Source organism: Anoplopoma fimbria, chromosome 13 (genome assembly GCF_027596085.1).
Source record: "Anoplopoma fimbria isolate UVic2021 breed Golden Eagle Sablefish chromosome 13, Afim_UVic_2022, whole genome shotgun sequence".
Lineage (NCBI taxonomy): Eukaryota > Metazoa > Chordata > Actinopteri > Perciformes > Anoplopomatidae > Anoplopoma > Anoplopoma fimbria.
The window spans coordinates 24,498,605-24,525,886 of record NC_072461.1 but is presented as its reverse complement, the minus strand read 5'-3'; the positions used below and the strand labels follow the sequence as shown (position 1 = coordinate 24,525,886).

At 41.7% G+C, this 27,282-nt stretch overlaps 1 protein-coding gene across 1 annotated transcript in view; it reads right to left on the bottom strand.

Moving 5' to 3' along the window:
* dapk1 (death-associated protein kinase 1) overlaps window positions 1-27,282 on the bottom strand; it is an 82,062-nt gene that overhangs the window by 9,812 nt on the left and 44,968 nt on the right. The window contains 13 exon segments of the mRNA XM_054610446.1: window positions 2,490-2,706; window positions 4,902-4,979; window positions 8,755-8,853; window positions 12,651-12,848; window positions 13,005-13,202; window positions 13,407-13,505; window positions 15,526-15,624; window positions 16,103-16,201; window positions 16,969-17,088; window positions 22,176-22,268; window positions 23,584-23,673; window positions 23,823-23,868; window positions 27,119-27,271. Of these exon segments, the coding sequence (XP_054466421.1) occupies window positions 2,490-2,706; window positions 4,902-4,979; window positions 8,755-8,853; window positions 12,651-12,848; window positions 13,005-13,202; window positions 13,407-13,505; window positions 15,526-15,624; window positions 16,103-16,201; window positions 16,969-17,088; window positions 22,176-22,268; window positions 23,584-23,673; window positions 23,823-23,868; window positions 27,119-27,271 (1,589 nt within the window).

Sequence of the window (27,282 nt, the reverse complement as noted above, 5' to 3'; positions counted from 1 at the left end):
AATAAATTTCATCAGGACCAGTGGATTTGATGCATCACACATTTCAACAAAGGTTTAATGCATCTTTAATTTGTTTTGGGGTTTTTTTAAATCTAAAAGTGTGAATAAATATAATTTTTTAAGATAAGATAAGATAAAATAATCCTTTATTAGTCCCACAGCGGGGAAATATGCAGGATAACAGCAGCAGAGTGGATAGTGCAAAAGAACAAATAACAGATAACAGATTAAAACAAGTTTAATAAATAAGTAATCACACAGTAAAGGTATAATAAATATGATATAACTGGACTGAATGGTTGTTAATATTTACAGTATTTTTTATGTAGGTTTTTAAGGCATTTAATATGGTCAAATATTAACATATATTTAAAATCTGTAATTAAATTACTAAATGTTAAAGGAAGAAGATTATTATCTGTTCAAAAAAAACCTGAAGCTCATGATTTTTTCTCTCTACCAGAATAAACAGATCTGCATCCACAGTTTTACTTTTCACTGTTTTTTAACTTCACACTTTCAAACACATGGTGGTGCCATTTTATAACAAATAAACCATCACTGCAGACATCACATTAGGATTATTCCTTCACATTTTGTAGGACCACACCTACAGATTGTTTACTTTGGTTCTAAATTGTTATTTTTTGCTGCATTTTTGTATTTTTTTTAGCTCCATAAAGCCTCATTTGGACATAATGAGGGCTGTAAACTAATGTCACATGAATGCAATAATTCTGACAGTGAAATGTGTTCTTAGCAAGACAAACTGCTGCCGATCTGATGTTGAAATCCATTTTAAAAACGTTCTATTTTGTGGTTGTTGATGTCCCAATTGATCGGAGAGAGCTTCCTCACAGGTCAAACACACAGAATGTAAACGGATCACATTTAAAGGCTGCTTGGTTTCAATGCAGTGTGAGAAAAAACAACTCCAAAAGTGAAATGAAGTGAACTGTCTTGATAAATTATGTTAAATGACACAACGTGTTTGTTGTTGCAGTGCAGCTGCTGATGAGATCACAGTTAAAACAACAAACAAATAAATATTCAGTGTGAGTCATGTAAAAACACATTGTCATCTGTAAAGCATCAGATGACAAACTGCAACTAAAGTCAAGGCCTCTCCCTTGTTGTTTTGGGAAATCTTACGACATAACCGAAGAAAATTTTAACAGTGCATGAAAAAAAACAGACTTGATGCCAAGTTGGTTTCCTGGTTTTAGGTCATTTTTGCTCATATATCTGTGTCAGCACCTTCCCCCTTTATCACAAGAAAAAGGGAGATTTCTAAGAACCTCAAACTGTCTTCACGACCTCTCCTCTGTGACGTTTCACAGATGACTAAAGTGAAAGAACAAGAGGAGACCAGTCGCTCTAAATGAACTGATGCATGAACAACCTGAGAGGACAGAAATGGATGCAGAGTGCAGAATACTCTCTGGTGTCATGTTGAGTTTGGTGGCATCATAAAGCTACAAATATCAACATTAGATGAAGGTAAATATTACACTACAGCCCTACAAATTAAAAAAATGAACGCTTGTGATAAAAAGAACAAATAGAAGAATGGACATCATGACGCTCTGCCTCTTCGTGCTGCACTGAGGACTTGTGTCACGTATCGCTGCAGATATAACAGAGACTGAATAAAGGCCGTTCCTGAATTCAGCTAGGATTGAAAGAACGAGAAAAAAAAAAAAAATGAAAAAGAAGCTCTTTCAGCCTCTCTGCTGCTCTGACAGAGGCTGCAGATCTCCCCGATAGCATAGAGGACGGGATCGGTAACACTACACGGCTCACGTAACCGGCCATTATCGTAGCGAGCATCACGTCTGTCTGGGAGGTAATGGCTCAGAGCGACAAGAAAAAATAGAGCGGTTAAAGGGAACACAGTGGTGTGTGTGTGTGTGTGTGTGTGTGTGTGTGTGTGTGTGTGTGTGTGTGTGTGTGTGTGTGTGTGTGTGTGTGTTGTGTGTGAGAGGGAGGGCAAACTGAGGGAAATACAAAATGTGTGTGTTTTGTGCCACAAATCTGCAGGATTGACAGCCACAAAAAAAAGCATTTCTGAAGACCGGGAGCAGAAAAGAAGGAGCAACTGTTTTCTACTTTCAGATTCCGGTTATGGTGGAATAATAATATAATAATAACTGGAGTATTAGGGTTAATACTGGGTTTGGAGTCATTTTTGTTGCTTTGTCCATCATTACTACCCGTCATGTGAAGCAGTGTACTCACCAAAACAACTTAACACACGTAAATTGTTCAAATAAAGCCAAAGTTAGCAAAAATGAGAAACCAAGTTGTGATAAACTGGAATTATTGTTCAATATATCAGCTGCATGTCATGATGATGAATGATGGGTGTCTGTGAAGGGGAACACTCTGCTGTTATGCACTGAATGAATTATTCTGGCCTGTTTTTCTGGTCCTCTGCAGGTGAAAGCTTAATCTTATGAAGGATTATCTCGGCTTCACCCGTCACCTACCTGCAGGTTTGGAGTTGACGGGGGAGTTTGGGTGGCGGGTGGTGTTGGACATGCGTGTCCTCTTCCTCCTGAAGAGGCTGCGCAGGATGCCACATTTCAGAGACTCCAGCAGGGTGCTCTTCCCCGATCCACAGTGTCCGAACAGCTTCAGTTTGATCCTGGGCTGGACGGTCTGCGTGGGCCGCAGCTGCTGGATGTAGCTCAGTTTGTGGTTGTCCTGAACCGCATAAATAAAAAAAGAACACCACAGAGGAAGAAAAAAGGATTCATTAAAAACCACTGACAGTTCAGGTCACATTGAGAAACACGTTTATCTCCTGTGTGACACGGAGTCCCACATGTTTTCATGTCAAGGAGTCCCAAAAAAAAAATCAGACGACAGATCCATCTAAAAGTTCAAACACAACAGACTGTAAGTAGTGCTTACAAAAGAAAACTTGTATTTCATATTTTTTTTATAATACTTTCAGAATTTCCATCTTAAAAATGTAGAAAAGAAAAGAAGAGAGACAGAGATGAGCATGCTACAAATATGGGTATTGATTTTATTATAATAATTAATATTCAGGTTTTATTTCCATTTTATGTTTTGCATTATACGTATTATATTTCATCTACTTTTATCATATTTTTCTTATTTTATTTTATCATTATTTTCATGTTCTTTTTCTATCTTATGTTACTTGTTTTTATGTTCATTCTATGTGTATTTTCCTTATTGTAAAGCACTTTGTGCTGCTTTTCTTGCATGACAAGGGGCTATACAAATAACGTTTATTACTGTTATAATCATTATATTATTATTTTGCAGCCAGTTTCACATTTAATATTTTACAATTGTAACAAGCTGTTGGATGATCAGAGTTTCGATTGAAACTACAGACTATAAAAAATGCAATTTAGAGACCGTCATTCTGTCCATTGAAGGCAATAATACCCTAAAACTAAAAAATAATTTGAACTTCTATTGGTATTAAACCAAAGCAGTGAAACGCCTCAGTGCAGAGGAAGTATAATCTGGTGAGGTTAACATGTGTTGGGCTCAGAGGAACAACAACACCAGCAAGTCACATGTTGATTTTTGTGTTTTTTGTTGTTGTTGTTTGGATTGTGTCTTATAGTGTAGTGCTTTAAACACTGAACGAACTTTACACCCTTCACAGGACAAATAACAACAACACACATAAAGGGAACAATATTCAAATAAATCTGCATCTGTTATTTGTCATGGTTGTCACATCGCTGAAAAAGACAACCGTAATGAATGTTAAGCGTAAATCATCTTCAGGATCAATTATCTTTTTTTTTTTGACTTTCAAATGAATCTCTGTTTTGGGTTATTATTTGGTTCCACCGCCTAACGGAACAAAGTTATACCTCACGGTTATATTAAACGCTGTACACTCAGATACACGATTAATATTTGTTAACATGAAAGACACATTTTTAACCGACCAATAGATGAGTCATGTATCAGAAGTGGCTTCAGATACTGTGAGTGGTTGTGTGGGGTACGAAAAGCACTCCCTACTCCCACCTGGGTCACGTAAACACACTCACTAAATAAAGTTTTCTAATTTGAACAAGAGTTATTTACATCTGAGCAGAACACAACTCAGGAAACGTTTGAGGAACGGGGCTGTGCTGTTTCTTTTTTTTCTCCTCTCCTGGTTCCTGGGAAGTCAAAAAACTGGCATCAACGTGCCGACGGCTCTTAAATTAGCCCAGCATATGCAGAGGATGACTGTTCTCACAGTTGCTGCTGTCATGTTTTCACGCTCTGCACTGAATCTCAGCAGGTTTTCTGGGAGGAAAAATGGATCAGAGGAGAAGTTGGTAACGTTTAGCTTTAGGGGCGTCGTGGTGGATGTGACTCGAGTCAGACTGGGAACACTGGCGTTAAATCGCTGCACAGCTCTGGATGGAATAGTTTAGACAAGCTGGATGTCATGTGACTGGAAGGTTTTTGAGTCCTGTCATGTTGAAAACACTGAAGCCCAACCAGTTCATTTAATATGCTTTAAGTCAGTAGAAGAGCTAAAATGTAACACGAAAACGTCCAAAAAGCATTCTGTAGTTCTGAAACTTCATAGTCAAAAACAGTTCCTCAAAACTAAAAATACAGATGAGTAATATACGATTCCTCTTTTCGGATATAACCTCTTAGCTACTGTACCATTAATAATCTATTCTACCTTTATGTGTGGAGTAAAGTGCTGCCACAGAACGTCTAAAAATGGAGTTGTTTCTAAAAATCTAACACCTTCCGGTCGCAGACGTCTCTCTCCACACCTCCGCGCTGAAATAAACCGAGCGTGATTGTGAAAACCTGGTTTTGAATCACGACTTTTCTCTCCCCCATTTAAATAACACAAAACACAGATTGATTGGTTTAGGTGCTTCGTTTTTGACCTTTTTGAGCTTTCCCAGCAGAGAAACGATGAGTTCATGTTGATCAGCGTGGGCCAAATCCTCCGCTGTCTTTCCATCCTGAGAGAGGGAGGATAAGAAGAGAAAAGGGGATTAATGCAGATAATCCGTTAGGTTTTGTTTGTTGTGCATCTACGTTCAAGTGTTTCTAATACACATTTTGTATTGACATTTTATTTAGGAAACCTAATATCTCAAAGTTTTTCCATTCTTGTAATTTTAGAACAATGAAACACACTGCTACTGGAAGAGTCTGCAGCACAACATACTGTCAAAAACATCTGTAACACTTACTATGATGACCATGAATATAATGTTATTAAAATACTTTTAATGTGTTATAATCTGTTTATAGCACTGTACAGTCATAGTTAAAACACTCATAAATATCCACGATGCTTAATAACAATAATAAACATATTATAAAGCATTTTATAATGACTTATAAGGTCAAGTATCACAATATTTCATAATTGCTGGTAACTCACTGACTTTTTTGTTAGTTATATAATTCTTGTACTTGTATTGCCTTATAATCACTGTTAAAATGCATTTGAATGTGATTAAAACTTACTGTAAGTGGTCATTGTTTGCTTTAAGTAAAGTTACAATTTATTTTAAGTTTTGTTTGTTGTTCTTTTATATATTTAGTTTGCTTTTTGTATTCAAACACTGCCTTTAATAACATCACACCTATTCTTTCTGATGCACAATCGTTTTAACATCTTTAAAAAAGTTCTCAGACAATTCAGCATTACATTTATCAAACATGTTGGGCTCTGGATGTTTTAAAGATGTTTCTAAGAATCAAAAGTGAGACACCAGGTATCACCTAGGTATCACAACCAGCCTCAAGCCGATATCGGGAGCGAGCTACAGAGAGCTCACTGTTTTTTTCCCCCACTTTTAAACTTGTAGTTATCAGCTCCAACCGACACCGACTCAAGTGACATCACTTGAGTCAAATTTATCAGACATCACATGACAGCCTTTGCTCAGAGCACAGGACTTTATACAACAGTTTATTTTTCTCATGTCTAACCGTACTATAAAAGTGTAACGTTGGTTCCCCTTTAAGCACTGATATCTCACAGTTCATTGCAGGGGTTTAATTACAGCTGCACACACACACACACACACACACACACACACACACACACACAGCTCTAATCTGTTCCCCTCCCTCTCTCCAGTTTCCCTTCCCTACACTGACACAGAAACACAACAGTCCTGACATGTTTCAAGTCTCTCTCGGTAACGCAGCCATCTGTCAGCGTCCGGCTCTGGCTGCTGCTCCTCGGGGAGAATCTGCATGGACAGCCTGAGACGCCCACAGAGAGCTTCCTACTTCTGCAGAGCGTCACGCCAAAAAGAACGTTCCACTGGGTTTGTTGTGAAAAGATACGGAGAGTTTTATCGAGAAAAACAAGTCATGTTCTAGCTTTACTCTCTTCTTGGTTTCTCTAAAGAGCTCACTTAATATCCCAAGAGCACAAGAACACTGACCTTCACGCTGTTTGAATGTCAGAAATATTAATGAATGCGGCTAAACATTTTAAGTTGACCACTCATATATTATAGAGGCTGAAATAAAACGGAGCAAACGACAGAGATCTAGCTTTTGAGCTTTCTGTCAGCTGCTCCACAACGAAGCGCTGACCGGCCGACCACTGGACGATGAATTATACATCTCAATATGCGCTTTTGTATTAAACATGCACAGCACATCGGCCGTCATACAATATTAACAGATAGAGAATGCAGAGAGAGGAAAAGACATCTGGCAGTGGAGAGTCTTAGGCAAAGAAAAGACCCTTTCAATAACTGATTATCTGAATTGAAGCAGATGAAAAACGATTTTGTTTGCTCAACAGATCAGAGGGAAATATTTAACGCAATAAAGTAACAAAGAATTTAACTTAGAATTACACAAGATTGCAGAGAGAAGTGTATTCATTACAAAGAATAATCAAGATTGACCAGATTTTTATGTTTTTGCAGTTTCTGATTGAAATTTAGAGGAAAGAAGATAATATTACAGGTTAAGAAATACTGTTATTAGGATTTCAAACAAGCCTTCAAGACGGGTTTAAATCTCATAAAGACTTTATTGATCCCAAGAGGGTAAATACACATAGAATGTTTTCTTTCTGATACGATTCTGATCCCTAAAATCAGGGTATATGCCATTATTATGTTATAGCAATCAGTGCTCTCTATGTCCTACAGTATATTTTATATCTGTACATCTCACTGTACGGCTGCAACTGGACATTATTTTCAATATCCATTAAACTGCTGAATATTTTGTAATTAATCGTTTTTTTGGTCAATAAAATGCAAGAAAAAAGTATCCCAAAATCAACCTTATTCAAATGTAGTGTTTAATGCGACCAACGGTGCAAAAGCCCAAAAAATATTCATTTTGTTATCATATAAGACAAACAAAGGCATCAAATAGTCACATTTTAAAACTGAAAACTTGAAAAATGATTAAACTATTGATCATTTATGTAAATATTTCTGTCACTCGACTAATCTAGTAATGGTTTCAGCTCTACCTCACTGCATGGACGTCATTAGGCACTAAAAACTGATTTAGCAGCCCACTGACTTTCATAACGACAATGTGGACTGATCAGATACCACATCATCTTAAAGAGGTCAAACACTGATCCAGCAGGTCGCAGATTGCATCCGTAGATTAAGATTAAATCCCACAATATGTAGGAAGGAGTTAAAAACCAATAATCAATGTGCTGTTGAACACGGGTGAAATTAAGTCATGATTTCAGGCTACAGGAGAAACATCAGCTGACGGAGCGGAGCTTGTGAACCTGCCTTCAGCCTCAAAGGAGGAAAAGAAGGTGTTTCATGTAGAGAATCTATAAACCGTTGGACATAAACTCCTACGCGTCTCAGAGGTCAAACTCACTCGTATCCAGATGAAATGAGTTACTCTGCTCTCTATTTGCTCCTGAACAGTTTGATAAAAGCTCTGAAAGCTGGCGGCTGTCAAAAACACATTATCAGACTTTGCAGGAACGACTAGATGAAGATTCTCTTTCTTTAGGATTGTTGACGCTCTTCTCTGCCCAATAATTCACTTCTTTTTTTTTCCATCACTGCATTCATCACCTCATCGTACATTATGATGTGGGTTTTGTTTTCATTGTGAGCACACAAGAGAAGTCCACTGTAAATGTGGTTATCTTTATTCTTATTCTTTTGACAGAAAAATAAAGATACGTACATGTGAAGTGGATGTTCTGAATATTTTTATCCTGACAGTAACTTTGTTTTCCCTCAGTTTACTGTACCACAATTTACTAATTATTGTCCAATAATTTCCTGGAAATAACTACAGTATGCAATTTGGTACTAATTTATAGTGGAAATAATATAAATGTATTCAAATATATCACTAGAGGAGTCTAATTAGTTTCTAGTTAAATAGCTGCCAACTGGTATTCTACTTTTATTAAGTGCATGTTTAAGCTCACCAACAAGTTAGCCATTATTTGAACAAACGCAGATGGAGCCGTTTCAGTTTGTATAATATATGAGCTATGTCATGTGTGTTGTTCATGCATTTCTTCAACCATGTCATAAAATCTGTCATGATGACAAATCATCTCTACTCACTAATGCATTCAGCTCTACTCAAAGCAGAAGTGTTCATATATGTTTTTTTATCAAAATGCCAAGAAGCTGTACTGGATGTGGAGTGCCGGAGGTCAGTTCTCCTCATGATGCATTGAGACACATTGTTCAGTGACCGTCACTGTGACGTGAACGGAAGCGGCGGAAAGAAGGAAGTCGTGTGGAGACTTACGTTGGTGACGCCGTCGGTGTTGGCTCCGGACAGGCAGAGATGACGGACGACCTCGAGGCTCCCGTTGTTCGCAGCCAGGTGGAGAGGAGTTTTGCCGTACTGGATGAAGAGAGAAAGAGATATGATGGCCTTGTCGTGCTGAGGACACGGAGGGGACTCAGGAGAATGTATTGATACGTTTTAAATCAAGTATAAAAGGATAGAGGTCCTGCGTCATGAAATAAATGAATATAATGATCTGCCCATGTCCGAAAAAATAACTGTGCGAAGGATCTTCAAAGAATGTGGACATTTGGATATGAGACATATGATTTGGGCTTATATCTTGCTGTGAACATAAACGCACTGTTCTGTTTGTATATCTCTGGTTGTCAGATGTGTTTGTCGGTTGTGTAAAAATGCATGTTTGTTGTGAACATGGATAGATGACGAAATTAATATCACAAACTCTTACTTTAAGGTAAAGTCACATAACCGTTTCATTCAATTAAACTGCACAGCATTTGGCTTCAGAAATACATTGTAAAGGCTCTGACCTTGGTGGTAAATTCATATTGAGAGCAATTACAAACTCTTAACGGTGAATGAGAGCGACGCTACAGTTTATGGTAAGATAATATTCTTAATATGGTGATAAAAGAGGCTAGGAAAAAATAACCTCCATCCATCTATTGTGATATTAATCAGAGGGATAGCGGCCCCCTTTATAAGTCAATCCTGCATTAAATCCTCATTCAAATACCATTTAGAATGCATTACTTAAGCAGCCGATCAATAGTCCAGTGTCTGTCAGGTATAATGACTTGTTCTTGTTCCCTGGTGACAGCCCTCATTGACTAAATCATAGACCAATTCTAAGAACTATTAAATAAAGATGATGAAGTGGATGAACAAGGAATTAACGTAGAGAAAAAAATGAATGGCCGCTCCATTAATAAAACAGAATTAGGAGTTGAATATGAGTTGACCATTGTGTGAAATAAATGTGATGTTGTACAAGTACAAGTATGTGTGTGACTAATGTGATGTGTTGGATTTTGGACCCAAGGAAGCCACTGGCATCAATTAATGAGGAAAGTGAAATGGGAGGCGGAGTAAATATTTGAAGGACATAAGCGTAATATGACTGTTCTATTATTTACCTTGCGGATAACAGGAACAATAATGGACAATCATAGTGGTAAAATATATCAAAACAGTATTGTCATGATATTCATAAAACACTATGTTTTGTCTTTGGTTTTATTAAACAACCACTGAACAGAAAACTGTATTAAAAAAACGCTAATGCAATGTGTGTGATGTAGCATTTCAATTGCCTCTCAACGGCTCTCATCAGCTCGTAGCTAACGGTGCAAACAGCTCTAACGGTGCAAACAGCTCTAACGGTGCAAACAGCGCTAACGGTGCAAACAGCGCTAACGTGCAAACAGCTCTAACGGTGCAAACAGCGCTAACGTGCAAACAGCGCTAACGGTGCAAACAGCTCTAACGGTGCAAACAGCTCTAACGGTGCAAACAGCTCTAACGGTGCAAACAGCGCTAACGGTGCAAACAGCTCTAACGGTGCAAACAGCGCTAACGGTGCAAACAGCGCTAACGGTGCAAACAGCGCTAACGGTGCAAACAGCGCTAACGTGCAAACAGCGCTAACGTGCAAACAGCGATAACGTGCAAACAGTGCCAACGGTGCAAACAGCGCCAATGGTAGAAACGTGCTGACAGAGCTAACAGTGTTAACTGATGCTGGTTTTATTTTTTATTTGTTTAAAGAGCACCTTTCTACCAGACAAAGCAGGATCACTGTGTTGTGTTCAAAGCGCCCTCTTTGTTTACAATAATGACCTTAATAATCAATAATCATGACTATTTTACACCAAACCCCAAATACTGACACTCCTATAGAAGTTCTCTGTGCCAGAAGTGAAAAGAAAAGCTTTGGGGACAAAATATCAATACCCACAACGAACTACGCTTGTTTGGAAGCAGCGTTCAAAAATCAATCTCCTTTTGTCACAACTTGAGAAAACGAGAAGGCGTTCATCCTGTTTTCATTCTGCTGTAAACAGAACAGGAGACGTTTTCAATTCTAGCCGTCTCATTTTCCTCCCCAGTGTCTGCAGCTGACAGCGAAGACAAACCCAGGCAGCGCCTCAACAACGTGTGACACGCTGCTTTAGATAAGCTTTTAGAAAAAAAGAAATACCGAAAAATAATGAATAAATCAAAACATTTTCCGTCAGTGCTGTCTGCTCCCGTTGCACATCACTTTCCCTGAACTATTCTAGGGGGAAAAAAATAATGTTTTTGTATGCGGGGAAAAAGCTGAGGCGGCTTCCAGCGTCTGAAAAGAGCAATCCCATCGCAGAATACATTAAAATGGAAAGCGTCAAAATAGAACGTGGAAAACATGTGTGGGAAGTCGAGCTTGGCAGAGATACAAAGCAAGACGGGATCTTCAGTCAGATGTAAACCACTTATGTGAGAGCGCCCTTAAAGGACCAGTTCACCAAAATAGGAAAAATAAAAAATGCTGCTTAGCAAGCAAATATCAGAATACAAAACTGTTTTACGTATTTTCACAAACAAAATACATCGAATGCCAGAACGCCGGATCACAAAGCAAAAAAATCCTCCTGCTGCATGTTTGTATACTTACAGAAATCCCTTTAATCCCTCTGATATGTTTGCTCACTGCGTTTATTTATTTATCTCTCTATTTGGCCTGTGATTAACTCTAGTTTAGCCCCGGATGGAACAGCCAACACTACATGGTCAAAAGTATGTGGACACTGAAGCCATACGGGACTGTTACAACATCTCATTTCCAAAACAAGGGCATGAACCTGCAGCTGTTACAACCTCTGGGCTTTTTGGAAGGGCTTCCCACCAGATGTTGGAGCCTGACTGATGGGCTATAGAAGAGCATTGTGAGCTCCAACACTGACTTTGGGCGATTCAGTCTGGCTTGTTCCAGTTCATTCCAGAGGTGTTGGATGGGGTTGAAGTCAGGGGGGAAAAGGTCTTCCCCAAACCATTTTAACAAATGTTGTCTTAAATATCATTGCATGCTGTGGCCTCAACATTTTACCGTTTTGAACTAAGGGGCTTGAAAAGTCTTGTGAAATGGACAGGTGTGTCCACATACTTTTGGCTGGCTGCTTATAAGATCTTCAGTTAATCTCAACAATTTTGAGTCGTCTCCTCAGGTGCATCACGTTATCCCACTACTACAGTCATTTAAAAAATACTCAAAGAAGACTGTAGTAAAATATTTGCGAGTTTCTTCAACAGGAAAAATTTACGGGGCCATTTCAACCTATTCAGAAAAGTATATTATATTGTACTAAAAACCCAAGGATCCAAAAAAAACCTAGGGGTGAGGGTTAATCCCTGAAAATAAATAAATAATAATAATAAAAATAAAAAAGATAAAAACAATCTTTATCTGTGTAGCACTTTTCTTAACAGTGTTACAAAGAATACATAAAATAAAACAATAATAAAAAGACAATATAGGTAAATAAATTGCAATAAAACAAAATTAAAAAGTTTTAAGAAGAGATTTTAAAGCAGTGACTGATTTTGTAAAACTTTATCTCAGAAAGTAAGTCGTTCCAGAGTTTAGGGACCGGACTGAATAAGCCCTGATTCCTCCAGTCCACATGTCAAAGTGTCCTTGACAAGACTCTAAACCCCAAATTATTCCCTAAATGTCAGGTGCTTTCGTTAAAACTGTCTGCCAAATGAATGTAATGCCATCTCACTTACACAGTATGTAAGTATATCTCAAATAAATCTGGCTTAATACCACTAGTCCACTATTTTTCTTTCTACTTTTGGTGAGCTGACCCTTTAACCTGATTTCAGTGTGTCGGGCAGCGGTTTGTCCTCACCTTGTTGGGGATGTCCAGGCTGGCCTTGGCGCTGCACATCGCCGTGACGACGGGGAGGTTTCCGTCCTTGCAGGCGATGTGCAGCGGCGTGTTGCCGTGGCGATCCTGCTGGTCCAGGTGGCATCGGTGTCTGAGGAGGCAGCGGACCACATCCACCTGACACCTCCGTACGGCCAGGTGCAGCGCTGTGTGGCTGTCCTGCACACACACACACACACACACACACACACAACACACAACACACACACACAGAGAGAAAAAAAACTGTGTTAGTGTCTTTGCATTGTTATTAAAGCACTGTTAGTCAGACATGATCCTCCATATAAAGAAACAGTGTTTTTCCGGTCTGATCACCTTGTCGGTCGCCTCTACGTCGGCCCCGTGCTCCACCAGGCACTCCACGATGTCCACAAAGCCTCTAGCGGACGCCGTCAGCAGCGGACTCTCCCCCTCGCGGTTCTTGGCGTCCACGTGGCAGCCGGCCTGGCAGAGCGCTCTGGCCACCGGCGAGTACCCGTGCCAGGCAGCACAATGCAGCGGGGTCTCCTGCTCCTGGAGATGGAAACGAAGAATGTTGAAGAAATATCAACACCTATCTTATCCTGGTTCCTGTGTGTGTGTGTGTGTGTGTGTGTGTGTGTGTGTGTGTGTGTGTGTGTGTGTGTGTGTGTGTGTGTGTGTGTGTGTGTGTGTGTGTGTGTGTGTGTGTGTGTGTGCGTGCGTGTGTAGGTAAATGTGTGCGTGACGTGTGCTTACCCTGTCGGCCAGGTCCGGGTTGGCTCGGATGCTGCACAGGTAGCTCACCACATCCACGTTTCCATAGCGGGCCGCCACATGTAGAGCAGTCTCCCCAGACTGGAGGAACACAACGGAGAATACGTCATCACTCAACGTCAACCAATCATCAGCAGGTCAGATATACAGCAAGATGGATGTGAAACACATCTTTTGCACGCTTAGGCCTGCAGTTTATTCCTCATACATCTGCCATTCGCTCCTCTGACGCATGCTTACTCATAATTTCCTTGCTGTTATTGTTTGGGGCTGTCAATCATGATATCAGCTGTTCTGATCAGCTGGTCTCTTCTATCCAAACGCACAGCAACACAATGACCTGTCTCTCTTTAAATATGACCATCTCTCTGCCTTTGGAACGTAAATGTTGCTGTCTTTGCAGGTTCACCAGCCTCATCAACTTCATCATTTCATCAGCTTCTACCAGTGTCTGGACTCCATGGGGGCTATTCAGGGCAGACACCTACTCCTGTAGAGTCCAAGCGCCAACGACTAAAACATTATCTTTAAATTCATTTAACTTGACTCTTCTGATTGAAATAAAGTAACAGGATGTTTTGGAGTTTTCACAATAATTACTTTCATGCAGTGTGTCCATTGTTTGACCACCCTAAAGCCTCAACAGCAACATGTTACGTCCAACAAATTGCAAAAACATTTATTCATAAATTTGAATATAGATTTATTTCTTTTGTTAGTGGGGTTTCCTCTGATATTGCTATGAATGCTCGTTTTTTTTCTGGTAGGGTCTTCTTCTACTGGTGCGGTTCTTGCAAATGGTCCCAAAAGCAGATGTTGTGTATGTTTCCCTGTACAACCTGAAATATAGTGGATTTTTTTTCTGCTTCAACATCATGGTTACACTCTGGGACTGGGACCCCTAAACCCAAGGCCTCTGTGGTCCATTCTTTTTTTAAAGGTAAGAAAGTAAATTCTTGATCTGTAGCCTGTCTGCTGTGACTGACCTGTGATAGACCTGCAGTGCACAAGGTGAAAAGTTGTACAGCGACACACAAGTGCTTTCATTAACTCTTGTGTATTGAATCTGTAAGACGTCAGCGTCACACCGGAGCTCTCGGTTTGCCGGCGGCATGTGGAAAAACATCTTAAAGCTCTGACATCCGAGGATATGATGATTCTCCTGTTAGTAGTGCCACTTCCGCTGAGTCAGACACTTTTCCGAAAAACCTCAAACAGGACGTTCAGATTTTACTGTCCCGTGTGTGCAGACAATCGGACTCATTAGAAATCGATCCATCAGCTTTAGCTTTATGGCTGCCACTCAGAGAGGAAGCTCGTTAGCGTCTATGCTGGGGCAGTCAATACTAACTTTACAGGTTTATTTAATGAGCAGAAATGACATAAAAGCAAAGGCGATAGAAAATATTCACCTTGTTAAAAATAAGCATTTAGTTGGTGGCACGCAGACGCCTCAGTTTGTGATTTTCTCTTTAAGTTATAGAGTAATAAATGAAATGAGAGGAAACTTTAATGATCCTACGCAGACAGAGGAGGACAACACCGGCGGTAAAAATGACTGAAGAGATCGGAAGAAAAAAACCTTTTGGGATTTCGTCTGCCTCTGTGATCGAGGCCACACACACACACACACACACACACACACACACACACACACACACACACACACACACACACACACACACACACACACACACACACACACACACACACACACACACACACACACACACACACACACACACACTGTTTCTATGGCAACAGCAAATAAGCTGATAAAATGCCAGAGTAACTGTTTTTTGGCTCCCAGGTGCTCATTGTTGTGAGTGTGTGAGCGTGTGAATCATGTGTGTGTGTGTGTGTGTGTGTGTGTGTGTGTGTGTGTGTGTGTGTGTGTGTGTGTATCTGGGCATTTTTTTGAAAAAAATCAAAGTAATGCTTCTGGAGAGGTTTGATGGGTAGGAGTGTGTGAGTAATTGCTGATAGATAACACCCTGTAGTGAGTAGTAGTGTGTGTGTGTGTGTGTGTGTGTGTGTGTGTGTGTGTGTGTGTGTGTGTGTGTGTGTGTGTGTGTGTGTGTGTGTGTGTGTGTTTATTCACCTTATCTTGGACATCCAGAGTGCATTTCTTTTCATGGAGGAATTTCAGGGTCTCGACGTGGCCGTGTCTCGCTGCGTAGTAGATAGCGTTGGCTCCGCTCTGAAGGTTCGAGAAGAGAAGAGAAAACATTCCAGGATTTATCCCTGACCTTTACTGGAGAACTCAGGCTCTCCACGGGAATGTGTCTGCAGACAGATGATATGAAGACATCCGCGACAAAAAAGCTCCGATCTATTGTGAGGATGTTCTAGCGTCCGGCCATCCCAGTTAGAAGTATAATTGACAATTTAGAGCAAAACGTGATTATTTGCGAGAATAATTGTTAGTCAGAACTACAACTTCAACTTCAAATCACCTACATTTTTTTGCAGTAATGTTAAAGTTAGAATGTCTAATTCATGCAAATAGTTTTTCATATTCAGTTCTAGTTTACATGTTGTGAAGCTGTTCTGTTGATACACATGAATGGGATCTGTATATCTAATTAAAAGGTGTGTTTAGCATATGCTGGTCTCTACAGTGCTTTGAGCAGTGAGTTCAGGTGCCTCCGTCGTGTTCCACACAGAGGAGTCCTCACCTTGTCGTGGGCCTGGATCTCTGCTCCTTTCCTCATCAGCACCTCAATGATCTGAATGTTCCCACAGCCGGCCGCAATCAGGAGAGGAGGAGTCCCATGCTGCAATGTACACACACACGTTATTATTATTATTATTATTATTAGTGTAGAGTGATCGTGATGAGGGAGGAAGGGGGAGGAAGAGGAGGAGGAAAAGGAGGGAGGAAGAGGAGGAGGGGGAGGGGGGAGGGGGAGGAGGGAAGAGGAGGGAGGTAAGGAGGGGGAGGAGAGGAAGAGGTGGAAGGAAGGGAAAGAGGAGGGAGGAAGGATGAGGAGGAAGAGGAGGGAGGAACAGGAGGAGGAGGGAGGAAGGATGAGGAGGAAGAGAAGGGAGGTAAGGAGGGGGAGGGAGGAAGAGGTGGAAGGAAGAGAAAGAGGAGGGAGGAAGGATGAGGAGGAAGAGGAGGGAGGAAGAGGAGGAGGAGGAAGAGTAAGAGGGAGGTGAGGAGGGGGAGGAGGAAGAGGAGGAGAGGAGGAGAGGGGAGGGGGAAGAGGAGGAAGGAGGAGGAGGGAGGAAGGGGGAGGAGGAGGGAGGAAGGGGAGGGAGGAGGAGGAGCAAGAGGAGGAGGAGGAGGAGGAGCAGGGGGAGGAGGAGGTGAGGAGGAATGAGGTGAGGAGGAGGGAGGGAGGAAGAGAGGAGGAGGAGGGAGGGAGGCTGATGAGGCGTATGTTGTGAGGAGCGTGACTCTCCAGCTACACTCCTTCAGATCAGGAGGACGTATATTCTAGTTGGGGGGTTTGAGTTTATAAGAAAAATGGAGGAGGAGGGAGGACGAGGAGGAAGAGGAAGAGGAGGAGGAGACTCATGCGCTCCGTCTGTGCTTCACCTTGTTGGGCTGGTTGACGTCGTAGCTGTTCAGGGATCCCAGCAGATGCTGCAGGCCGGGAACGTTGTCGTCGTTGATGGCGTGGATGATGGCCTTCATCACAAAGGAGTCCTCCTCATCCTAGAGGGGGGAGAGAGACAGTTACTCATTGGTTGGCCGTTTCACTGGATCCTGAGAACAGTAATCCTCTGAATTCTTTCTATCACATGTTCTACCCCTTAAGTCTCTCTTTCATCTGCTGCCTCTCGCATGAAGACACAGAAACAAACTTTGATTTCAAAAACGTTTCTGTCCGTGACATGTGACCCAACGACCTTCAGACAGAAACCAGCTGTGACGCTCTGCTGCACAAAGAGACGAGGAGGAGGGAGGCAGGGGGGGGAGGGAGGGAGGGAGAGGAGGAGGAGGAGTAGGGAGGAAGGGAGGGGAGGGAGGAAGGGAGGAGGAGGGGAAGGAGGAATGGGGAGGAAGAGGAGGAATGGGGAGGAGGAAGAGGAGGAGGGAGGACGGGGTGGAGGAAGAGGAGGGAGGAAGGGGGAGGAGGAAGGGAGGAGGGGGAGGAGGAGGAGGAATGGGGAGGAGGAAGGGGAGGAGGAGGAATGGGGAGGAGGAAGAGGAGGAGGGAGGTGAGGAGGAAGAGGGAGGAGGAGGAGGGGGAGGGAGGTGAGGAGGAGGATGAGTAATAGAGAGGAGGAAGAGGAGGAGGAGCGGGAGGGAGGTGAGGAAGGGGAGGAGGAGAGGCTGATGTGGCGTTTGTTCTGTGGACGTGACTCTCCTGCTTCATTCCTCTCTGAACCTCCTGCTGGAGGAGCCATGACTGAACCTCCTCAGAGGAGCAGCAGACCTCCTGCTGAGGATTCACCTGAACAGTCTGAGGATTTGGGGATTCTTTTGAACCTTCTGAAAATTGATGACGCAGGATGGAGAGGATTCACCAAGAGACCCTGTTTTATCACTTTGATGTGTAATACACATTTCTGGGACAAATAATTTTGTTTATGAAACATGTTCCTCTCTGTGGAAGTCTGATTCTAAAGACATGGGTTCTATCGCTAGAACTTATATATGAAATGACCTCTTATGTGCTTAGAAGTTATGAGAAATTGATCATAAAAGAATATAATAATAAATAAATAATACTTTCTCCCGTTCAGATGGCAGTGTGATCTGTTTGGTGGAGCTCTGATGGAAAGACTAGTCCTTCATTCTCTGCTTAAGGAAAGTAGGAAAACCTTCTATATGAATCCATGAGGATGGACAAAAAATGACAGACATCACATTAAAAGTACAGTAAAGGGGGTTTAGCATCCGGAAAAAGAAAGTTTTGGTCTTTAGACAGCAGTTCTCCGAGAGGCTGAGGAAAACAAGGTTGGCAGTGGAAATGAGCAATGCTCTTCTGTCCTTCACGCTTGTTACCTTGGCAGGATAACTGCAAAAATATATTCCTAATCCTGAGTCATCCATTACTCTAACTAGCTGAATAATTAACTAATCGATGGACAGAAAGGTCGATAACGGATTGGTCGTGTTTATCAGGAAACACACGGTTTAAACCTGCTTCTCATTTTGCTTTTATTAAAGCCTGAATGAGAGGAGCCACATCTGAAGAACAAAACATCTAAGAAATATCAACTAGTGGAGGCGAGGAGGAGGAGGAGGAGGGGGGGGAGGGGGAGGAGGAGGAAGAGGTGGGAGGGGGAGGGAGGAAGGGGGAGGAGGAAGAGGAGGAGGAAGAGAAAGAGGAGGAAGAGGTGTAGGAGGGGGAGGGAGGAGGAGGAGGAGGAGGGAGGAGGGAGGAAGGAGGAGGAGGAATGGGGAGGAGGAAGAGCAGGAGGAAGAGAAAGGGGGGAAGAGGTGTAGGAGGGAGGGAGAGGGAGGAAGGGGAGGAGGAGGAGGAGGTGAGAGAGGGGGAGGAAGAGGAGGTGAGGGAGGAGGGGGAGGTGAGGAGGAAGAGGGAAGAGAAGGTGAGGAGGAAGTGGAGGTGAGGAGGGAGGTGAGGAGGACTACGTGGAGGAGGGGAGGAGGAGGAAGAGGGGGAGGGAGGAAGGGGGAGGAAGAGGAGGAGGAAGAGGAGGTGAGGAGGAGGGAGGTAAGGAGGTGAGGAGGAGGGAGGGGAGGAGGAGGAGGAAGGAGGGGGAGGGAGGAAGGGGAAGGAGGAGGTGAGGAGGAGGAGGTGAGGAGGGAAGGGGAGGAGGAAGGAGGAGGAGAACAGTTCACCTCTGCTGCTCCTTCTAGCGGGGAGGGAGACACGAGGAACAACGTTCTCTCACAGGTTCTCTCACACTGAACAGTTCTCTCACAGCGTTCTGCTCTCCTTCTAACGGTCTCTACACAAGCGTTCTCTCACAACGTTCTCTAACAACGTTCTCTAACAGCGTTCTCTAACAGCGTTCTCTAACAGCGTTCTCTAACAACGTTCTCTCACAACGTTCTCTAACAGCGTTCTCTAACAACGTTCTCTAACAGCGTTCTCTCACAACGTTCTCTAACAGCGTTCTCTCACAGCGTTCTCTCACAACGTTCTCTCACAGCGTTCTCTCACAGCGTTCTCTAACAGCGTTCTCTCACAACGTTCTCTCACAGCGTTCTCTCACAACGTTCTCTCACAACGTTCTCTCACAACGTTCTCTAACAACGTTCTCTAACAGCGTTCTCTAACAACGTTCTCTAACAGCGTTCTCTAACAACGTTCTCTAACGGGCCTCGATGGTTCTTTGATTACGGGTTCTATGATCAGAACATCCTTTAACTGTTCGGTACCAAGAACATCGACTACTGACTGACTGTTTATTCTGATCAGACTGTCATTACCAAACTCATGTGAGGAGCCCGTAGAACCTGAATATGAATCTGCGTTTGGTGAGCAGCAATCTGTTGTGAAACATGACACAGCCACCGTCTCTGATACGTTTCATCTCCATGGCAACAGCGGAGCGAGGCTGACGAGTATTGTAGTATTTAGAGCCACCCTCCATGACAAACAGACTGAAAACACATGGCTAGAATAAAACTATAGAATGATTAAATTATCATTTTGAACTTTGAAATAGGAATTTAAAGTGACTGATAATTCATATGCTACATGTCTGCACATTTTACAGACCAAACAATGAGTCGGACTAGAATTACGCTCTCCCGCTCTTTATCCCCGCCAACAATCGTCATCACTTTTATCAGACATGTGTGAAATTGTCTTAATTAGCATATTCATTCTTGAGTAATGGCCACTAATGTGTTTTGTGAGGTCACAGTGACCTTTGACCTTCAAATTTCTAATCAGTTTATCCTCGAGTCCAGGTGGAAATGTGTGCTGAATTAAAAATTAATTTAAAAAAGGAGGAAGAGGAGGAGGAGGGGAGGGAGGAAGAGGGGGAGGGAGGAAAAGGAGGAGGGAGGTGAGGAAGTGGAGGAAGGAGGGAGGAAGTGGGGGGAGGGAGAGGGGGAAAAGAGGAAGAGGAGGAATGGGGAGGAGGAAGAGTGGGGGTGGGGGAAGAGGAGGAATGGGGGAGGAAGGGGGAGGAGGAATGGGGGAGGGGAGGGAGGAGGAGGAAGGGGAGGAGGAGGAGGAGGAAGATGGGGGAGGAGGAGGGGGAGGGAGGAGGAGGAGGAGGAGGGGAAGGAGGGAAGAGGAGGGGGAGGAGGAGGAGGAGGAAGGAGGAGGGGGGATTGTGAAATAGTCACTTGTGTGGAGGCATAAAAATGATTAATCAAAAATGAAAACAATCATCAGTTGCAGCCTCTCCTGATGTGAGCACCTCCTCCCGTTCTCTGACACACAAACAACTACTGAGTTTAAAGTTTACAGAGCGGTTTACAGCACTAAGACCCTCCTCTGAGTACTTAACCCTGAAGCTGCTCAACTCAAAAAAGAACAACAAAGATCTATTAGAGAGCTGCTGCTGCTGCTCTGTTTGTGGACTACAGGGGGCGCTTCATCTACCTGCCGGCGCACCTGAGACACGAGGAAGTTGCTGCGTAATAGTCTGACGAGGGAACAGGCCCGGCCTCGGCCTGCTGGGTTAGTGAATGATTAATCCTCTCACTGAGGCTGCACTGTTTACATCCCACGTAGAAACTCACATAGAAGGATTCTTACTGTTTGTATCACTATGACAACTCAACAAGTTTCCTTCTCACATTCCTTTAAGGTTACACACACACACACACACACACACACACACACACACACACACACACACACACACACACACACACACACACACACACACACACACACACACACACACACACACACACACACACACACACACACACACACACACACACACACACACACACACACACACACACACACAGTGAAATTCCAACAATTCTGCAAACACCTGACCTGTGCCACTGGTGGGAATCGAGGAACAGATCAATTACACGTCGGAGCTTGAGACTCTCAGAGGGATTGTCGGGTTAGAAATACCAGAGCTGTAACTGAGAGAGCTCGGGGTCCTAAGAAGAGAATGCACTTCACTGAGAGCAATCAGAAACTCATTAAGCTGCCAGTCTCCTGTTAATTAGGTTTATTTGGTTTATATTACAGCCTTGGAGGTGTTAATAGCTGCAAACCCAAATCAACTTAATGAATTTTGATCACGATCTCTATTATGCTATTTTCCGGGTGCATATTTTTATCTCAAGTTACAGTTATAACATGTTTACATGCGTTAATGCCCATAATCCTCCTTGTTTTTCTCATCCTGGCTGTCCTGCAGCACCTCTTCTCACCCTCTCTCTGAAACGCTCCGTTGTAGCGCTTGCTCCTCCCTCCAGAAAGCAAAGTCTGCTCTGATTGGTCAGCTAGCCCGCTCTGTTGTGATTGGTCAAACGTTTCACATTTTCAAAAAAATCTTCCTCCAGAGCTTCAGCTCCGTCTCTCTCTTTTGTTGTTTGAGGGCCAAACTAGCCGGAAGGAGTTTTACGTCACTTCTGTAACATTGTGACCTCATAAAGTTACAGAAGTGAAGGAGAGAATTCAATGGAGCCGTTTCAGGAGCTCAGGAGCTTCTGAGGGGGAGGGTAACTCCTTTTAGGCGTGGACTTCAGGTTTTACACTCTACGGACCTTTTACATGTACAAATATATACAACACACTAAAGAAGAGGGAAAAACTGGAAAGGCATAAGAGGGCCACTTTAAATAAAATATTTTTTTGTACCAGTTTAACCACAATACAGAATCAGATCTCCGGGTCTTACCAACGTGTCGTCACTGCGTGCCACGCTTATGTTGCTTCTGGACAGGAAGGAGCGGGACAGGCGGTTGCATAAGGAGATAAGTCGGACGGATTGCTGAAAAGAAAAAAAAGAGAAGAAGAATGGTGGTTTGATGAACGAGTAGAAGTAGAAAAAAGTTAATGTCAATTGGTGTTCAGGGGACCGTGAACGGGCAGGTGTGGACATGAAGAGATTATCTGCTCTATTTGAATTCAGTTTCTTTACTCATTCATTCTTTGATAACTGATTGTCCTTCGTACTGTCAGGTGACCGATCTGTAACTGGCCAACGATAACCAAACAACACAAAGGCCTCTTATGGCTTCTGGAATATAACCAAACTTCCTTTTAAGGCTGCAACGAATAGTTGGAAACTTCATTTAAAACATTGACATTTAAATTCTAAAACAACATTCAAATGTCTATTTATTCAAAAGTCAAAATATATCGGAAAAAGATAGATGTTATCATTTCTAAAATTCATCATGTTCTTATCGAAGAAAATGTTCTGCTTGAATTGATATTTGTTGGCGTTCAGCCTTTATAAAACAAAATTTTCCCTGCTGCCAAAGAACTGTTTGCTCTCCAGCTTGTCACACTGACGAGTTAAATACATTTAAGAAAGTTGATTTAATAAAAAGAGACATTTATCCAATGAATGAATCGTAGGAGTTGTTGGTATTCAATTTTACAAGGGATCATATTTACAATAAAATGAAAGCTGAGTTCCTGCCTTTCTGAAGAATAGATTTAAACCAGCAAATATATTGATGTGTGCAGATTTTTTGTCATAAATTGGACTTTGTTTGCAGTCTTCTGGACTTCAAATCAAAAGAATCAGAATCTGACCTCTATTACATCTGGATTTTATCTGCTCTCTGAATTAAACTTTTAATTAAAGTATGGTGGTGCGGTGAGATATTTTCTAAACCTGGCACTTTTTAAATCTCTCTTCATCAAACTATAGTCACGTTTCTGCTTGGTCATGTTTTGGCGTTCAGTCAAATCCAGGTCACTGAAAAAGCCAGAAGCTTCCAGTGTGCCAGACTGGAGCCTGAAGACGGAGACACGGCATGACTGCACCGCCAAACCACCACGGATAAACAACCCCAGCATTTCATCGCAGGCTAGGAAGCAAACCGAAACAGACAAGGAGACGAGCACTGAAGCAGCGATGGCTTCACATCTGATGGTTGTGAAGAGCCTGCAGCAGTTATGGTGACATCAAAGTACAACCTCTACCCAGTAGGGTTTTTTTTTGGCAAGAAGCTGTCAAAGTGAAGTGTTTTGGAGACGAGATGAGCTACGGGGCGAGTTTTGTTTTTTGTCTTTCCTGAAGCTTGAGTTTGAGCGTGAAGGAATCAGAGACCGTGTAAAAGAAAATGACTCACTTTCCATTTTCTTCGAGCTGCAAACTTCTTGAACTTCTCCATGTTGACAGCCGACTCCTTTCTGCTCAGTGCTTGTTGGGTGTCTTTGGGCTGATTTCATAAACACAGCAAATGTATTGTTAGAAAAAAAGAAGAAGCTTGGAGTAGAATATTCTTAGAAAAAGATATATATACATTTGGTACAGACTCAATCAGACATTCCAAATATCAACTAATGCCACAAAATAAAATAGTGGTACCTTGATCCAGGGGTGCTGGAGGCTGTCCTGAATCGTCATTCTCTTTCTGTAGACAGAAAATGCATGAAAATTAAAGAAACAGAAAATTCACACAATCATTTTGTGTCAAAAGTAAATGGAATTGGATTTTTTTTATCTATGGAATCCCACACATGGATGAGGGCATATCTTTTCATCTAATATTTAATATTTTTTTATGGCAGTTATATAAAAAGATAGAGACTCAATTGATATATGCAGCTGATTGAACACAGCTGTCTGAACAAGTGACACTCCCATGTAGCTGTAAAGAAATGATTATGAAGCAGTTGTGAGATGTTAAATCACATCTTGCTATTAAATCATCATAATCCTTCCTTGAAGGAGTCCAATTTGCATTGTTTTATTTCTTCTAGTAGTGACTCAAACCCAGCAGTAACAAACTGTGGTGATCTTAAGCCGCGTTCAGAACGACATCAGCGCTGTGTGAAAGAAATGCAGCCTCCTCATTTATTATAATGAGGTCACTGGGTCGACACACTGGCAGAAAAATGCATCAAAAGTGAACCTTAACTCTTTTTTTCTCAATGTTTTGTCTTCTAATTAAACACCAAAAGCAACATTATATTTTGTCACAACGGGTAAAAAGTATACAACATAGAGATGGCTGATTAATGAAGTAGTTGATTGAGTTGGAAACTATTTTGATAATTGATCATTTAGGTAATATTTTAAGCAAAAAAAGCAAAAAATGAACTTGTTTCAGCCTGAGATATTAGAGGATTTGCTGATTTTCTCTGTTTTCATAATTGGATTTTTGACTCCTAGTCGGACAAAACAAGACATTTCACCTTGGACTCTTTGAGGAAATAACAATAATGAAAATAATGTAATCGTTTGTTACAGTCCTAATGAAGCCTCACTTGTAAAAAGTTGACAATATCTTCGTTGGATCAAACAAACAAATCAAATTTAAACAAATCAAAATACTATCAGATGCTTTGTTCTTATTAAACCAATACAAACTTGATTCATGTCGCTCCTAACTCATTCCCATTCCAAACAGTGTGACACATTGACCTTTGTTGACCTTAAAAGTTTCATTTCCTTTTAGAAACTCTTCATACTTCTCTTAAAACAACAATACAAATACGGTACAGAGACTCCAACAATTTACGTGACAATTCATTGGTCTACCACTTCTCATTAAATACGTGTATCTTTACCCGATAGGATACTTTAGTTGGAGAGGAAATTTAAAAACATAAGTAAAAAAACACAAGAATAATATTGAATCAATATGAAAAATGCTGCTCTGTCTGAGTCAAACTGTTGTGGTTGTAAACTAAAAATGAAAAGACATTGTTTTGAAGTTTCAGTTTGGTCATCGTTAACCAATAAAACCATTAGGGTGGTCCAGTACAAACACGCACTACTTCCTCCTGTCCACGTCTGATCAACACCACATCCCTGTTTCCAACTGAGGCACATGAGTCAGAGTAGAAACCCACAAACAGATCATGCCGTCGTTCTACGCGTTTACAGGAGGAAATGCTCCAAACATCAGAGTGAACAGTGACTGTTCTGCCGCATCATCAATGTGAGTCGTCCTCAAGCGAAACCTTCATCAATCTTCCTGCCAGCCGAGTGGCTCCGTGTCCGCTCTACGATGTAGATCGTTTACAAGACGTTCCGTTCTGATGCACTCCGTTTTCTGGGGGGGATTTTCTCAAACCCCGTAAAGTCGGTTCGCCCACTGTCTGTTTAAAAGCAACCCGGGGCCTTTTTCTCGCTTTATCCCGTCTAAATGAAATTATCTCCACACCTATAATTATTCACCGCCGTTCGCCCCCTCGCTCTCGCTCCATTGTGATGAAGAAACAGGCAGGAGGGTAAGAGTTTTGGGAGGCATTCATTGTCTTAACGCGTTGCTGCAGCCATTCAGCTGTTGCTAGAGCAACTCTGTAATAAAGGAGACGCGAATCCTATATTCAATTCTCTTGTCAGATTTGTAGGATAATAAAAAATTAAATCGCTCAACGAAAGAATGAATGTTTAGTAAATGATTTTAGAATTAATTTAGAGAGAGAGATGAGATAGAATATTGTATTCATAAGGCTGCATCATTTTTTCATTCTTTCATTCTATCTAGTAAAGAGCTGCTGTATTTTTCATTTACAGTCCCAGATGTATTCAGAAAGATGAACTTCAGACAGTGATTTTCACAAAATGGATAGGGTAAAATGTATACAATGAAGAGATAGTTGATTAATCGGATAGCCGATCAATAGACAATTATTTAGAAACTATTTAGATCAATATCTAACATTTACACAAATTAAAACACTGTTAAATCAATGGGTTTTCAATTAATCCAGTTTCCAGATGTTTTCAGACAAATGGACTTCAGATAGTGATTTTCCCAAAGTATGAAATTTAGGAAAGTAATCCTTGGAATAAAAATGAAGAATTTGGAGTATCCTGAATCTCAAAGCATTTTCTTTTGGGTCAAATTGTCCGATTGGTTTAAACTCCGATTAATACTTTATAGCTTTGACATAAAATTAACTGATTATAAATCCATTAAGTCATCGCACACAACCACCAAAAACACAAAGTCAAAGCACTAACAGAGATCCAACGAACGATTAAAAAACTTAGTGAATAGATTTAGAGTTGTCAAAGGAGGAAAATGTGCAGAAGTTCTAAGTCATCTAGCAGAAATGCCCGAAACGGATTCAAGGGGCTGCTCAGTGAATGGAAGTGAAACAAATATACATTACTTATCAAAAGAAGATGAAATAGAATAGCTGAAATGTGTAAAAACTTTCCCAGAGTCAGAAACCAATAAATGCCAAAGGACAGACCTTTTTTATGTATTTTGTTTAGTCTGAAGTTATGTCAAACAGCAATATTAGGGTTTCTTGGTTCGATTGTTGAGTGTCTATGTGATCAAATAACTTAATCATGATCCCATAGACGTCCAGGAATTAAGCAAAACAAAGCAATTTAACTACGGGGGTGAAGGGACGCCATTTTTCCAGGCTTTGTCTGAGGGGAGGCCCACAATCTCAGACTATGAAACTACTGATCTGGATTATTGGTTGAAAAAAAGAAGCATTTTGAGGATGCGTTTGCCATTTTTCACAATTTTTGAAATTCTTCCATCATCCCTAATCAACTCTTTCTTGGAAAACATCTACATTTTTGTTCCACCCAGCTCATGCTGTGCAGCTCCTAGACTTTATGAGAGTATGAACATGATGATTGGATCAAAACCTCGTCTCAACTATCAGACGGATGGACTCATCACATACTTGGGGTCTTTGACGAGGAGCCTCGCTATGAAGTCTTTGGCGAGGACGCTGGTGCTGCTGAAGAACTCCTCGTCGAACGTGTAGTCGACGGCCGACACGTTGGCCAGAGTCTCCTGCTTGTTGTCGCCCAGGAAGGGAGACGCACCGCTCAGCCTGAAGAGACG